This window comes from Chiloscyllium punctatum, chromosome 19 (assembly GCF_047496795.1).
Source record: "Chiloscyllium punctatum isolate Juve2018m chromosome 19, sChiPun1.3, whole genome shotgun sequence".
Taxonomy (NCBI): Eukaryota; Metazoa; Chordata; class Chondrichthyes; order Orectolobiformes; family Hemiscylliidae; genus Chiloscyllium; species Chiloscyllium punctatum.
The window spans coordinates 83519914-83534935 of record NC_092757.1 but is presented as its reverse complement, the minus strand read 5'-3'; the positions used below and the strand labels follow the sequence as shown (position 1 = coordinate 83534935).

The 15022-nt window shown below is 53.0% G+C and overlaps 1 protein-coding gene and 1 long non-coding RNA gene across 9 annotated transcripts in view; one reads left to right on the top strand and one right to left on the bottom strand.

The window, feature by feature from the left end:
• Positions 1 to 11834, bottom strand: part of lyrm9 (LYR motif containing 9) — a 121103-nt gene extending 109269 nt beyond the window's left edge. For 6 of the 8 annotated variants that reach the window (XM_072589872.1, XM_072589878.1, XM_072589876.1 and 3 more), the window contains exons 1-2: positions 10949 to 11106; positions 7814 to 7972 (exon numbers count right to left, since the gene is read on the bottom strand). In XM_072589872.1, coding sequence (XP_072445973.1) covers positions 7814 to 7939 — 126 coding nt within the window. In that variant the 5' untranslated portion in view covers positions 7940 to 7972; positions 10949 to 11106. Of the gene's footprint in view, positions 1 to 7813; positions 7973 to 10948; positions 11107 to 11374; positions 11511 to 11685 lie in introns of those variants that run through there. The other 2 variants (XM_072589874.1, XM_072589873.1) reach the window with 2 other exon arrangements.
• The window catches only part of LOC140491546 (uncharacterized), a 152793-nt gene continuing 148991 nt past the window's right edge, over positions 11221 to 15022 (top strand). Inside the window, exon 1 of the long non-coding RNA XR_011963336.1 lies at positions 11221 to 11353. This is a non-coding gene — a long non-coding RNA (uncharacterized lncRNA). The remainder of the gene's footprint in view (positions 11354 to 15022) is intronic.

Sequence of the window (15022 nt, the reverse complement as noted above, 5' to 3'; positions counted from 1 at the left end):
GAGAGCGAGAGAGAGCGAGAGCGAGAGCGAGAGCGAGAGAGAGAGCGAGAGCGAGAGCAGAGAGCGAGAGAGCGAGAGAGAGAGAGCGCGCGCGCGAGAGAGAGCGAGAGCGAGAGCGCGCGCGAGAGAGAGAGCGAGAGCGAGAGCGCGCGCGAGAGAGAGCGAGAGCGAGAGCGAGAGCGCGCGCGAGAGAGAGCGAGAGCGAGAGCGAGAGCAGCGCGCGAGAGAGAGCGCGCGCGAGAGAGAGCGAGAGAGAGAGCGCGCGCGAGAGAGAGCGAGAGAGAGAGCGAAGAGAGCGCGCGCGAGAGCGAGAGTGAGAGAGCGCGCGAGAGAGAGAGCGAGAGCGAGAGAGAGAGCGCGCGCGAGAGCGAGAGCGAGAGCGCGCGCAGAGAGCGAGAGCGAGAGCGAGAGAGCGCGAGAGCAGAGAGAGAGAGCGCGCGCGAGGAGAGCGAGAGAGAGAGCGCGCGCGAGAGAGCGAGAGCGAGAGCGCGCGAGAGAGCGAGAGCGAGAGCTGCGCGCGAGAGCGAGAGAGAGAGCGCGCGCTGAGAGCGAGAGAGAGAGCGCTGCGAGAGAGCGAGAGAGCGAGCGAGCGCGAGAGAGAGCAGCGCGAGAGCGAGAGAGAGAGCGCGCGCGAGAGCGAGAGAGAGAGCGCGCGCGAGAGCGAGAGAGAGAGAGCGCGGCGAGCGAGAGAGCGGAGCGAGAGAGAGCGCGCTGCGAGCGAGAGAGCGAGAGCGAGAGAGAGCGCGCGAGAGCGAGAGAGAGAGAGCGAGCGCGAGCGAGAGAGAGAGCGAGACGCGAGCAGCCGCGCGAGAGAGAGAGCGAGAGCGCGCGCGCGCGAGAGAGCGAGAGCGAGAGCGCGCGCAGCGCGAGAGAGAGAGAGCGAGAGCGCGCAGCGCGCGCGAGAGAGAGAGAGCGAGAGCGCGCGCGCGCGAGAGAGAGAGAGCGAGAGCGCAGCAGCGCGCGAGAGAGAGAGAGCGAGAGCGCGCGCGCGCGAGAGAGAGAGAGCGAGAGCGCGCGCGCGCGAGAGAGAGAGAGCGAGAGCGCGCGCGCGCGCGAGAGAGAGAGAGAGCGACAGCGCGCGCGCGACGAGAGAGAGAGCGAGAGCGCGCGCGCGCGAGAGAGAGCGAGAGCGCGCGCGCGAGAGAGAGAGAGAGCGAGAGCGCGCGCGCGAGAGAGAGAGAGAGCGAGAGCGCGCGCGCGAGAGAGAGAGAGAGCGAGAGCGCGCGCGCGAGAGAGAGAGAGAGAGCGAGAGCGCGCGCGCGAGAGAGAGAGAGAGAGCTGAGAGCCGCGCGCGCGAGAGAGAGAGAGAGAGCGAAGAGCGCGCGCGCGAGAGAGAGAGAGAGCGAGAGCGCGCGCGCGCGAGAGAGAGAGAGAGCGAGAGCGCGCGCGCGAGAGAGAGAGAGAGCGAGAGCGCGCGCGCGAGAGAGAGCGAGAGCGAGAGCGCGCGCGCGAGAGAGAGCGAGAGCGAGAGCGCTGCGAGCGAGAGCGAGAGCGAGAGCAGCGCGCGCGAGAGAGCGAGAGCGAGAGCGCGCGCGAGAGAGCGAGAGAGAGAGCGCGCCGCGAGAGAGAGAGCGAGAGCGCGCGCGAGAGAGCGAGAGCGCGAGCGCGCGACGAGAGCGAGAGCGGAGAGCGCGAGACGAGAGCGCGAGAGAGCGATGAGCGAGAGCCGCGAGCGCGAGCGAGCGCGAGAGCGAGAAGAGCGCGCGCGAGAGAGCGAGAGCGAGGAGCGCGCGCGAGAGAGCGAGAGCGAGAGCGCGCGCGAGAGAGCGAGAGCGAGAGCGCGCGCGAGAGAGAGCGAGAGCGAGAGCGCGCGCGAGAGAGCGAGAGCGAGAGCGCGCGCGAGAGAGCGAGAGCGAGAGCAGCGCGCGCGAGAGGAGAGCGAGGAGCGCGAGCGAGAGAGCGAGAGCGAGAGATCGAGAGAGAGATCGAGAGAGAGAGATCGAGAGAGAGAGAGATCGAGAGAGAGCGCAGAGGGCGAGAGAGAGCGCGTGCAGAGAGCGCGAGGGCGAGAGAGCGCGTGCGAGAGAGCGAGGGCGAGAGCGCGCGCGAGAGAGAGCGAGAGCGAGAGCGCGCGCGAGAGAGAGCGAGAGCGAGCGCGAGCGAGAGGAGAGCGAGAGCGAGAGCGCGCGCGAGAGAGAGAGCGAGAGCGAGAGGCCGCGCGAGAGAGAGAGCGAGAGCGAGAGCGCGCGCGAGAGAGAGAGCGAGAGCGAGAGCGCGCGCGAGAGAGAGCGAGAGCGGAGAGCGCGCGCGAGAGAGAGCGAGAGCGAGAGCGCGCGCGAGAGAGAGCGAGAGCGAGAGCCGCGCGAGAGAGAGCGAGAGAGCGAGAGCCCGCGCGGAGAGAGAGCGAGAGCGAGAGCGCGCGAGAGAGAGCGAGAGCGAGAGCCCGCGCGAGAGAGAGCGAGAGCGAGAGCCCGCGCGAGAGAGAGCGAGAGCGAGAGCCCGCGCGAGAGAGAGCGAGAGCGAGAGCGCGCGCGAGAGAGAGCGAGAGCGAGAGCCGCGCGCGAGAGAGAGCGAGAGCGAGAGCGCGCGCGAGAGAGAGCGAGAGCGAGAGCGCGCGCGAGAGAGAGCGAGAGCGAGAGCCCGCGCGAGAGAGAGCGAGAGCGAGAGCCGCGCGAGAGAGAGCGAGAGCGGCGCGAGAGAGAGAGAGAGCGAGAGCGCGCGCGAGAGAGAGCGAGAGCGAGAGCGGCGCGAGAGAGAGCGAGAGCGAGAGCGCGCGCGCGAGAGAGAGCGAGAGCGAGAGCGCGCGCGAGAGAGAGCGAGAGGAGAGCGCGCGCGAGAGAGAGCGAGAGCGAGAGAGCGCGCGCGAGAGAGCGAGAGCGAGAGATCGCGCGAGAGAGAGCGAGAGCGAGAGAGCGCTGCGAGAGAGAGAGAGAGCGAGGAGAGCGCGCGCGAGAGAGAGAGAGAGCGAGAGCGCGCGCGAGAGAGAGAGAGAGCGAGAGCGCGCGAGAGAGAGAGAGAGCGAGAGCGCGCGCGAGAGAGAGCGAGAGCGGCGCGCGCGCGAGAGAGAGAGAGAGCGAGGCGCGCGCGAGAGAGAGAGAGAGCGAGGCGCGCGCGCGAGAGAGAGAGAGAGCGAGAGCGCGCGCGAGAGAGAGAGAGAGAGAGCGCGAGCGCGCGCGAGAGGAGAGAGAGAGAGAGCGACGCGCGCGCGAGAGAGAGAGAGAGAGGAGCGCGCGGCGAGAGAGAGAGAGGAGCGCGAGCTAGCGCGAGAGAGAGAGAGAGAGCGAGCGCGCAGCGAGAGAGAGAGAGAGAGCGAGCGCGCGCGAGAGAGAGAGAGAGAGCGAGCGCGCGCGAGAGAGAGAGAGAGAGCGAGCGCGCGCGAGAGAGAGAGAGAGAGAGAGCGAGCGCGAGAGAGAGAGAGAGCGAGCGCGAGCGAGAGAGAGAGAGCGAGCTGCGCGCGAGAGAGAGAGAGAGAGCGAGCAGCGCGCGAGAGAGAGAGAGAGAGATGCGAGAGCGCGCGCGAGAGAGAGAGAGAGCGAGAGCGCGCGCGAGAGAGAGAGAGAGCGAGAGCGCGCGAAGAGAGAGAGAGAGAGCGAGCCGCGCGCGAGAGAGAGAGAGAGAGCGAGCGACGCGCGAGAGAGAGAGAGAGAGAGCGAGCGCAGCGCGAGAGAGAGAGAGAGAGCGAGCGCGCGCGAGAGAGAGAGAGAGAGCGAGCGCGCGCGAGAGAGAGAGAGAGAGCGAGCGCGCGCGAGAGAGAGGAGAGAGCGAGCGCGCGCGAGAGAGAGAGAGAGCGAGCGCGCGCGAGAGAGAGAGAGAGCCGCAGAGAGAGAGAGCGAGCGCGCGCGAGAGAGAGAGAGAGCGAGCGAGAGCGCGCGAGAGAGAGAGAGCGAGAGCGCGCGCGCGAGAGAGAGAGAGCGAAGGGCGCTGCGCGCGAGAGAGGAGAGAGAGCGAGAGCGCGCTGCGAGAGAGAGAGAGAGCGAGAGCGCAGCGCGAGAGAGAGAGAGCGAGAGCGCGCGCTAGAGAGAGAGAGAGCGAGAGCGCGCGCGAGAGAGAGAGAGAGCGAGAGCGCGAGAGAGAGAGAGAGAGCGAGAGCGCGAGAGAGAGAGCGAGAGCGGCGCGCGCGAGAGAGAGCGAGAGAGCGCGCGCGAGAGAGAGAGAGCGAGAGCGCGCGCGAGAGAGAGAGCGAGAGCGAGGCGCGCGAGAGAGAGAGAGCGAGAGCGCGCCGCGAGAGAGAGAGAGCCGATGAGCGCGCGCGAGAGAGAGAGAGCCGAGAGCGCGCGCGAGAGAGAGAGAGCGAGAGCCGCGCGCGAGAGAGAGAGAGCTGAGAGCGCGCGACGAGAGGAGAGAGGAGAGCGAGAGAGCCGCGCGAGCGAGAGAGAGAGCAGAGCGAAGCGCGCGCGAGAGAGAGAGAGCGAGAGCGCGCGCAGAGAGAGAGAGAGCGAGAGCGCGCGGCGAAGAGAGAGAGAGCGAGAGCGCGCGCGAGAGAGAGAGAGCGAGAGCGCGCGAGAGAGAGAGAGCGCGAGAGCGCGCGAGAGAGAGAGAGAGAGCGAGAAGCGCGCGAGAGAGAGAGAGCGAGAGCGCGCGCGAGAGAGAGAGAGAGCGAGAGAGCGCGGCGCGAGAGAGAGAGAGCAGAGAGCGCGCGAGAGAGAGAGAGCGAGAGGAGAGAGAGCGAGAGCGCGAGAGAGGAGCGAGAGAGAGAGAGCGAGAGCGCCGCGAGAGAGAGAGAGAGAGAGCGAGAGAGCGCGCGCGAGAGAGAGGCGAGAGCGAGAGGCCGAGAGAGCTAGAGAGCGCGCGCGGCGAGAGAGAGAGAGAGAGCGAGAGAGCGCGCGCGCGAGAGAGAGAGAGAGCGAGAGCGCGCGCGCGGAGAGCCGAGAGAGAGGAGAGCGAGAGCGCGCGCGCTGAGAGAGAGAGAGAGTGCGAGAGCGCGCGCGCGGCGAGAGAGAGAGAGAGAGCGAGAGCGCGCGCGCGAGAGAGAGAGAGAGAGAGAGAGAGAGAGAGAGAAGAGAGCGCGCGCGAGAGAGAGCGAGAGAGCTAGAGAGCGCGCGCGCGAGAGAGAGGAGGAGAGCTAGAGAGCGCGCGCGCGAGAGAGAGAGCTAGAGAGCGCGCGCGCGAGAGAGAGAGAGAGCTAGAGAGCGGCGCGCGCGAGAGAGAAGAGGAGAGCTAGAGAGCGCGAGAGAGAGAGAGAGCTAGAGAGCGCGCGCGCGCGAGAGGCTAGAGAGCGTCGCGCGCGAGAGAGAGAGAGAGCGAGAGAGCGCTAGCGGCGAGAGAGAGAGAGAGCGAAGAGCGCGCGCGCTGAGAGAGAGAGAGAGCGAGAGGAGGGCGGGCCGCGCGAGCGCGAGAGAGAGAGCTAGAGAGCGCGAGAGAGAGAGAGAGCTAGAGAGCGCGCGCCGCGAGAGAGCTAGAGAGCGCGCGCGCGAGAGAGAGAGAGAGCGAGAGAGCGCGCGCGGCGAGAGAGAGAGAGAGCGAGAGAGCGAGCGCGCAGCGAGAGAGAGAGAGAGCGAGAGAGCGCGCTGCAGGCGAGAGAGAGAGAGAGCGAGATGAGCGCGCGCTGCGTGAGAGAGAGAGAGCGAGAGAGCGCGCGCGGCGAGAGAGAGAGAGAGCGAGAGAGCGCGCGCGCGAGAGAGAGAGAGAGCGAGAGAGCGCGCGCGCGAGAGAGAGAGAGAGCGAGAGAGAGCGCGCGCGGGAGAGAGAGAGAGAGCGAGAGGAGAGCTGCGCGCGAGAGAGAGAGCGAGAGAGGCGCGGCGCCGGAGAGAGAGAGCGAGAGAGCGCGCGCAGCGAGAGAGCGAGAGAGCGCGCCGCGCGAGAGAGCGAGAGAGCGCGTCGCGCTGCGAGAGAGAGAGCGATGAGAGCGCGCGCGAGAGAGAGAGAGCGAGAGAGCGCGCGCGAGAGAGAGAGAGCGAGAGAGCGCGCGGCCGAGAGAGAGAGAGCGAGAGAGAGCGCGAGAGAGAGAGAGAGACGAGAGAGCGCGCGCAGAGAGAGAGCGCGCGAGAGAGAGAGAGCGAGAGAGAGCGCGCGCGAGAGAGAGAGCGAGAGAGAGCTGCGCGCGAGAGAGAGAGCGAGAGAGAGCGCGCGCGAGAGAGAGAGCGAGAGAGAGCGCGCGCGAGAGAGAGAGCGAGAGAGAGCGCGCGCGAGAGAGAGCGAGAGAGAGAGCGCGCGCGAGAGAGAGAGAGAGCGAGAGAGCGCGCGCGCGCGCGAGAGAGAGAGCGAGAGAGCGCGGCGCGCAGGAGAGAGACAGAGAGCGATGAGAGCGCGCGCGCGCGCGAAGAGAGAGAGCGCGAGAGAGAGAGAGCGCGCGCGCGAGAGAGAGCGAGAGTAGCGCGCGCGCGCGAGAGAGAGAGAGCGAGAGAGCGCGCGCTGCGCGACAGAGCGAGAGAGCGCGCGCGCGAGAGAGAGACAGAGAGAGAGCGCGCGAGAGAGAGACAGAGAGAGAGCGAGAGCGAGAGAGCGCGAGAGCGAGAGCGAGAGAGCGCGAGAGAGCACGCGCGAGAGAGCGACGAGCGCGAGAGAGAGAGCGCGCGCGAGAGAGAGAGCGAGAGAGAGAGAGAGCGAGAGAGAGCGAGAGAGAGAGAGCGCGCGCGCGAGAGAGAGCGAGAAAGCGCGCGCGCGAGAGAGAGAGCGCGAGAGAGAGAGCGAGCGAGAGAGAGAGCGCGTGCAAGAGAGAGAGAGCGAGACAGTGAGAGAGAGAGAGAGACAGCGAGAGCACGCACAGCGACACAAAAAGATCAGCTTTTTAATCAAATGTCTTATAAAGCAGTGAGGAACATCAGGAACTCTATTGAATATTTCAGATTATCCAAAAGCATTTTGTTTTAATTGTGCAATATAAAATAGCACACAGACTGAGTGCAGTCTGGATTTGTCCCTTTATTGTATTCTATTTACCCTTCTCTCTGCCATTAACTGCAATAAAGTTTTGCTTTATAGTTGCATCCAGAACAAAGATTTTTCCCCCCCCCCCCCCACAATCTGCTAGATCACCCTAAACTGCTCAATATTAAGCAGCAGATTTCTATTTTACTCTCATAGCATGAAAAGTTACTTCATTTCTGTATGGCACTGGACACAAATACAGCTATTGTATTCCCTAGATTGTAATAGGATGATCTAATTTGTTTTAGGTGTTTAGGACTGCATAAATTATTTCATAAAAAGGGAGATAGGGAGAGTGTATTTAACAGGTGTGGATAAGTCTGGAGCAAGGGTATATAACCTGAATCTAAGAACCAGATTCCTTGGAAGTTTGAAAAAGCTTTTTCATGCAAAGGTCAGTAGAAATGGGAGACAGTTCTGCAAAAAGCCATTTCTAATTCAATCAATCACTTTGAGATCAATAGATTTTTTTTGCTAGATCAGGGTATGAAAGTAGCTCAGATAGAGACCAGCTATGTCGATTAGTTGAACAAACTCAAAGTGCTGAATGGGCTACTCTTATTGTATTCATTCATTATGCATAAATGACTCCATTACAGAGAAGGAGAATTGTCAAAATTTCTAAGTAAACAAGAAAGTGGTTAACTGAAGGGGACATTGAATAACTGGGGGACTACAGATTCAAGTTACTGTATTTGGAAGAAGGATCCAAGTAAGATTTAAATTATACAAAAAAAGACTGATGTCCATATTTCCTAATTTTTCATTTCAAATCATGTGTAAAAGCTAGAAATGAAAGTTCAGAATCATAAATCCTTGTAAGTTGGAGGAATTGGAGCATTTTTAAAATGCTCTTCTGTGCTGTTATATCCCATTATCCAACTGTCCTTCTTTCTACAGACACCAACAACATTTTCAGACTTGACAATTGAGAATCAAAACAGCCTATTTTTTTTAAAAAACCAAAGCATTACACAAAAAACTAGATCTTCAACAGTTTACAAACCTGCCGTACTGCATGTTTGTAATGTTGCTGTATGTTTTTTGCAGGAAGTTGCTTGCAGCATCGAAGGAGATACCGATATAACTGGACAGGTGTCTGCACAAGTTCTGCACCTGGCAAAGGGGGCATTCTATGCTTTCTTTGATCACTCAATGCTCCAACCTGAAATGCACAAGTTGTAGTGTGTGTCAGCTTACTGAATCCAACAAGGAATTGGAAAATACTTGATGAATACCTCACCCATAAAGCATACTTATTTAGGTCAATTTATGGATCTTGCGCAAGTCTATTTTTATGCATTTTCTAACAGAAATTGGACTAACAGAAAGTAGAAACATTTGTTAAATGGTTCAGTTCTTTCAACACAGCAAAAAAAGTTTTAATATCATATCTGTAAATCACTGATTTTCTTTTTCAAAATTCAGCATAATTTGTGTTACCTTAACTGAATGTAATGATATACTAAGATCATGTATTAAACAACTATTATGTACTTTCACAAACATCATTTTTTGTAAACTTCTTTTAACTTTCAGTAAAAAAAAGAGGAAATAATTATCACCAAAGATCTTCAAGCCCTCAAAACCGAATTTAGAATTCATTCATGGGACATGACCTCTAATGGCAAGTTCAGCACTTACTTTTCACTATTAATTGACCATGTGAAAGGAGTGATCTGATCTGCATCGTCCAGTTGTAATTAAACAACTAACCGGAGGAGGAGAAGGCTTGCCCCCACCCCCCCCGACAAATCCTCAATGATAGAGGAGCTCAGCACATCAGTGCAGAAGACAAAGCTGAAGCTCTTGCAACCATCCTCAGCCTGTGGAAGATTGCACCGGTATGTTCTGTCTACACAGACAAAAAAAGGATAATATAACCTCAATTATTTTCCCAACATCTACTCTAGATCAAGAGATGGAAGATATTATTGGCAGTGGCCATTAAGCAGCATTTACGTAGCAATAATTGCCTCACAGATGCTTAGTTTGGATTTTGCCAAGGTCATTTGGCTCTTGACCTCATTACAGCTGGGATCAAAAGATGGAATGAAAAACAAAAACAAAGATCATCTCTATGATTCTATGTGAACTCTTCAAGGTCGTTGACAATCACTGATCTATTCATAAGGGGAGGAAAGGAAGGGGGGGTTGGGGATAGTTTGGTTGAAACTTATGGAATCATACACAGCACCAAAAGATGGTCATGGGTGTTGGAGATCAATCATCTCAGCCCAGCAGTGCCTCAGGACAACACCTTTCCGTTGCTTCAGTCATGTTCCATCAATCAGAAGTGGGGATGTTCACCAATGGTTACAGTATATAGTACCATTTGCAACTCAAGTACACGCCCATATGCAGCAAAACTAGAACAAGAGTCAGGCTCGGACTGATTAATACTCGATCCTACTTGCCATCTCCAGAGAGAAACTAACTATCCACATTTGACATTCAAACATTGCAATCACCAAAATTTCCATCATCAACATAGAGGTCTATCATTTTTCAGAATCTTTGACTTGAATTGAGCTATATAAACACTCTGGTCACAAGAGCGAATCAGGGACTAGTAATTTTGTAGTCGTAAACCGTCCTTGGCTTATCAAATATTACCCACTATCTACAAGCCACAAAATCAGACACATGGTAGAATATTTTTCACTTGCCTGGATATGCACTTGCCAGGAAGCTAAACCCCATTCAGAACAAACCAGCTTACTTGATCAGTGCCCGATCTGTTGACTTTAGTCCCTCAACCACCTAAGCACAATGGCAGCAGTATTTGCCTTATACAAGATTTGTTGCAATAACTCACTAAGGCTCTTTCAACATCTTCCAAACTTATAACCTCTAACACAAAAAAAGGCAAAGGGAGCTGATACATAGGAACACCAAGTTCAAGCTCCCTTCCAAGCTACATGTCAAGCTGACTTTTGACCTCACAAAATGTCAAAATCCTGGAAACCCCTTCTTGTGGCACTATAAGCTTATCTTGCCAGATGACTGGTAGAGAGTTAAAGAAGCTGAATGGCAACAGAAAAATGTTGGAAGTGGAATGTTCACAGGAGATCTGCAGCATTCTTTTAAAAAGATAAATTAACATTTTAGGGATATACTAAGGGATACACATTAAATTTTTTTCTCTGGAGCTGAGAAAAGTTGTCCATGTGCAGAGAAAATAGACAACATCTTGATATCTTACTTCAGATTTCTAACATTTTTAAAGTCTGAGGAAGCAGAGGAGATGCAAACTTAGTATAATAAATACATTTTTACCTCACACCAAAAATTGGGGATACAAGTTCCAATACTGAGACACAAGCACAGAACCCCCAAATGACACACTCAGGGAAATAACACAGTAGCAACAGATTGTTTGAGATACAAGTTTTGGAAGGGGTGTTACACTGAAGCCACAATGATCTTCCAAATGTGAACTCTTGCACCCATCTGAGAAAAGAAATAGGCTGTTTAACCCAATCAGTCCTTGCCAGCATTTCTAACCCACTGGAGAGTCTCCCACTGTTCATTGTTTAAACACAGTATTCACATTTCCCTCACATGCTTGTCAAATGTATCTATACTTTTAGCTTTCAACCGCTCCTATGGTAGCCAGCTACACATCACATTACTGGATTTCTTTATGACACATTTATTGACTACCTCTAGTTAAGCTCTTCCCACAACAGACAACAACTGGAAATGCCAAATGCCCATTTGGACCTCATCATGCAGTTCTCAGTCAATTTGACTCACTTTGCATGAAATCAAGAAATGGTTGAGTGCACTGGATGCACCAAACGCAATGGGTACTGACAACAGTCCAGCAGTAACACTGAAGACCTGTGATCCAGAACTAGCAATGACCCTCCGCCGACTTGTTCAACCTCATCCATCTCCCCACCCCCCCCCCCCCCCTCCCCCAGCATCCCAAAAACACAGGGAGGGAAAAAGTCTATGAACCTGGAAAACCCCAGAATCCGTTCAAACATCTATTTCGAAATCGACATCACTGAAAAGCAGACTGCTTGGTCGTTGACAAATGGCTAATTGTGAGATCTTGCTGTGCACAGATAATAAAAAAAGCCAACACATCTCCCAAACCAAAACAAACGACCGCACTTTAAAAACACCTTACTGGTTGCAAAACGCTTTGGGACGTCCTGAAGGTTCAGAAAGGCGTAATGGAAATGCAAGTTCGTTTTCAGTCAAGTCGTACAAGGTACCAATAGGACCGCAGGGAAGGCACGGCTCTATAAAAGGTGACGAGTTCGCGTCGAGGGGCTGGGATCCTGTCGAACCGCATGAAGGGGGCTTCCACCATCCTTCCCGACTAATCCCAGCACCAACCCAAACCAGGCCTTCACAAAAGGAAGGGACATTGCCCGTCAAAATACAGCGCAGGCCCCGGTAACCAAGAGCAACCAGAGCAGGCCTCGGGCTCGGTAACCAGGGGCAACCGGCCGAGCTCGCGCTCCGCGTAGTGACCGTTAGCGATCCTCAATGGAGCGGGACAGCCTGTCCGAACGTGCCGCACGCTCAGGTAAACACCGAGCTCACTTACCTCCAGCCACCGGCCTATGAGAACCCGAACCCAGACCCAGAGCAACAATAGCACCGCCTCCCCTAGAGTCCTCGGTCAGTGGCCTATTTAAAGGGGCCGCGTAGCCCAGGGGGCCTGGAACCAATCGCGCCCGGAGCAAGTTCTAGAAAAGGAAGACATAGCAGCGCTATTCCTGGCCTCCCCAAAACCGCGTGGCGGACCACGTTAAATATACAATCCTTGTTGTGTTTTGTGGGGGGGGAAAAAAAAGTGGCATCCATTTTGCGATAAGCAGGTTTCCACAAACCGTGTGGGATGAGGGAGAAAATTACCTTTTGTCAATGAAATCATAATGGGACACTGGTTTTGTCAACAACAAAACACACACACACACACACACAGAGGGGCCCAACTGTAGCAATTGGAACAAGGTCAGTCAGGTGGACATCAAGGAGGGAACACTCCAGGACCCAGCTCTGGGCTAGCTGGGTCAGTGTCATGCATTATGAATGTGTCAACAAAGTGGGCATTGATAATGGGATACTGGCCTTCGCTGAGTTATTTCATCAACCATAAAACATTAATTTAGTTTGAGGTCAAAAGAACAGCAGAACTCAATGGGGCAATTTTTGTGTGTGCTGTAGCATTCCTTGATAGTTTTAAAAAATATTCATCTATTTTTATCAACCTGGTCCAATGAGGGATTCCTGGCTAACAGATATTGAAAATAAGTACAGGGGTAGACCCTTCAGCCTGCACTACCATTCAATATAATCATGGCTGATCATGCAATTTCAGTATGCCCGCCCCCCATTTTCTCTCCATACCCTTTGATTCCTTTAGCCACAAGGGCCAAGTCCAGCTCCCTCTTGAATATATCTAACAAACTGGCACCAACACCTTTCTGTGATAGAGAATTCCACAGGTTCAGAACTGTCTGAGTGAAGAAATTCTTCCTCATCTTAGCCCTGAATGGCATACCCCTTATTTTTTAAAAACACGTCAGGAGTTCTGCTCATTCCAGGACCCAACTCTGGCTATCTGGATCAGTGCCATGCATTATGAATGTGTAAGTAAAGGGTGCATTGATGATTGGATACTGGCCTTCGTGGGGTTATTTCATCAATTATAACACATTTATTTAGTTTGAGGTCAAAAGAACAGCACAGACTCAATGGGGCAAATTGATTTTTGTTTGAGTGCTATAGCATTCCTTGATACCTTTTTTTGATATTCACCTGTCTCTAATCAGCCTGTTATTGCCCACCTCTGGAGCAGGTGGGACTTGAATCCAGGCCTCCAGGTAGGGACATTACCACTACACCACAAGACAGCCACTGGTGTAATTTTTTTTGGTTTTGTTTTTTTTAAATCTGGGTTCCTGTTTCAGAAGTGCAGACACTCCTTGATGCGTCTTTCATTCTTGAATTCAAAGTACTCATCCTTTTGTTCGAAATCCCTCCTTGGCCTCTATAACATTCTCCACTCCCACAACCCCGTGAGATGTCTGAACTCAGTTTATTCTGAGCCTGATTTTAATCATTTCACCAGTAGCAAGCATGTCTTCAGTTCTCTGGAGCTAGGATCTCGGATTTTTTTTCTTTCAGTACTCTGCTTAAACTCATGTCCTTGACCAGGCTTTTGACAACGGCTGTGATATTGTCTTGCGTGAATTGGCATTTAATTTTGCTTTATAGTGCTCCTGTGAGCTACCTTGGGATATTTTAAATTAAGGTAAAAAATTATATTTATAATTTGTTATTTATAAGTTTATTTTGCAGGAGAGAAAGCACACCAACACAAACTAAATCAGCCAGATGGACTATTTCTGGGCTAAAATATCTACTTATTCTCTTTTCCTCTCTTTGCCTGTATCTCTTAACCCTTAGAACCCCCATCACCTTACAGCAACATAGGATTCCCATTTGCCCCAATTCACGAACCTCCTGCCTTCTGTAGCATGGCATTCATTGATTTACATGAAATGACTCATTGCCATAAATATTATTGTGATAGGTTGGTGACAGGATTGAGATTTTCCAATTGTATACAGTATTACTGAACAAAGAGACTTGCTGTTGAATCTTTTCATTTTGCATTTATCAGGATAGATACAATAATACTAAATATCAAAAGGAATATTACTTTACACTGCATGAGAAAATTGTCCTGATCTGTTGACAAGTAGACTCTGATTGTTTGGCGAGTAGACTCAGACTGGTTGAGTTGTGCCATGGACAGTGCATCAGGGAACATCCACAAAGCTTTTGTTTAAATTCATTAGTGAATTACATTGTGAAGCTGGCTGATTGTTAGTGTCGTTCTTTCAACATTTTAAGATTATTGAGTAAGTGCTGTCCAATTGTAGAATCATAACTAATGGTGGACCTCATTCTTTAAGTGTGCAAGCACAGCCTGGTTCAATGATGTTTATATTCTATTTCAAACCATTGATGGATCATACTACTTTGATATATCAACTGGCCATAGAGTTGTACAGCATGGAAACAGACCCTGCAGGCCCACTCATCCACACTAATCAGATATCCTAAACTAATATAGTCCCATTGGCCAGCATTTGTCCCATATCCACCTGAACCCTTCCTATTCATGTATCCATCCAGATGCATTTTAAATGTTGTAACTGTACCCACCTACACCACTTCCTCTGGTAGTTTGTTTCATGCGTGCATCACCTTCTACGTTAGAAAGTTGCCCTTCAGGTCCCTTGCAAATCTTTTCCCTCTCACCTTAACCTATGCTCTCTAGTTTTGGATTCCCCTCTCTGAGACTTAAATCCTACATATCTGGCAAACATGGACAGGAAAACCTCAGACAACATTATTTATCTGCGTGGTAGACAAAATGTCAGTTTACTTCTACAGCAGCATTCCATTGGTGGAAATTACTATTCCTGTTGCTATGGCATGGTAACAATGTGAAATGGCTTGCTTATCTGTTGCTGAAATACCTTTCCAAGGTAATTTAAAGTATTTTGTGCATTTATAGAGTCATAGCAATCACGGAGTCACGCAACATGGAAACATACTTTTTGGTCCAACCAATCCATGTCGATCAAAGTCCCAGATGAAACTAGTCCCACCCATGCTTGGTCCATATCTTTCCAAACATTTCTTATTCATGTACTCATCCAAACATTGTAACTGTACCTGCATCCACTACTTCCCCTGGAATTCATTTCACATACAGTCCAACTTGGGAAGGAGTCATACTGGACCTGGTGTTGGGGAATTACCCTAGTTAGGTGGTTGAAGTTTCAGTAGGGGATTACTTTGGGAATAGTGATCACAATTCCATAAGTTTTAAAATACTCATGGACAAAGACAAGAGTGATCCTAAAGGAAGAATGCTAAATTGAGGGAAGGCCAACTATAACAAAATCCGGCAGGAGTTGGGGACTGTGGGGATTGGGAGCAGCTGTTTGAGGGTAAATCCACATTTGATATGTGGGAGGCTTTTAAAGAGAGGTTGATTAGAGTGCAGGATAGACATGCCTCTGTGAAAATGAGGGATAGAAATGGCAAAATTAGGGAACCATGGATGACAGGTGAAAATGTGAGACTAGCTAAGAGGAAAAGGAAGCATACATAAGGTTTAGGTGACTGAAAATAGGTGAAGCTTTGGAAGAAAATCAAGAAAGTAGGACCA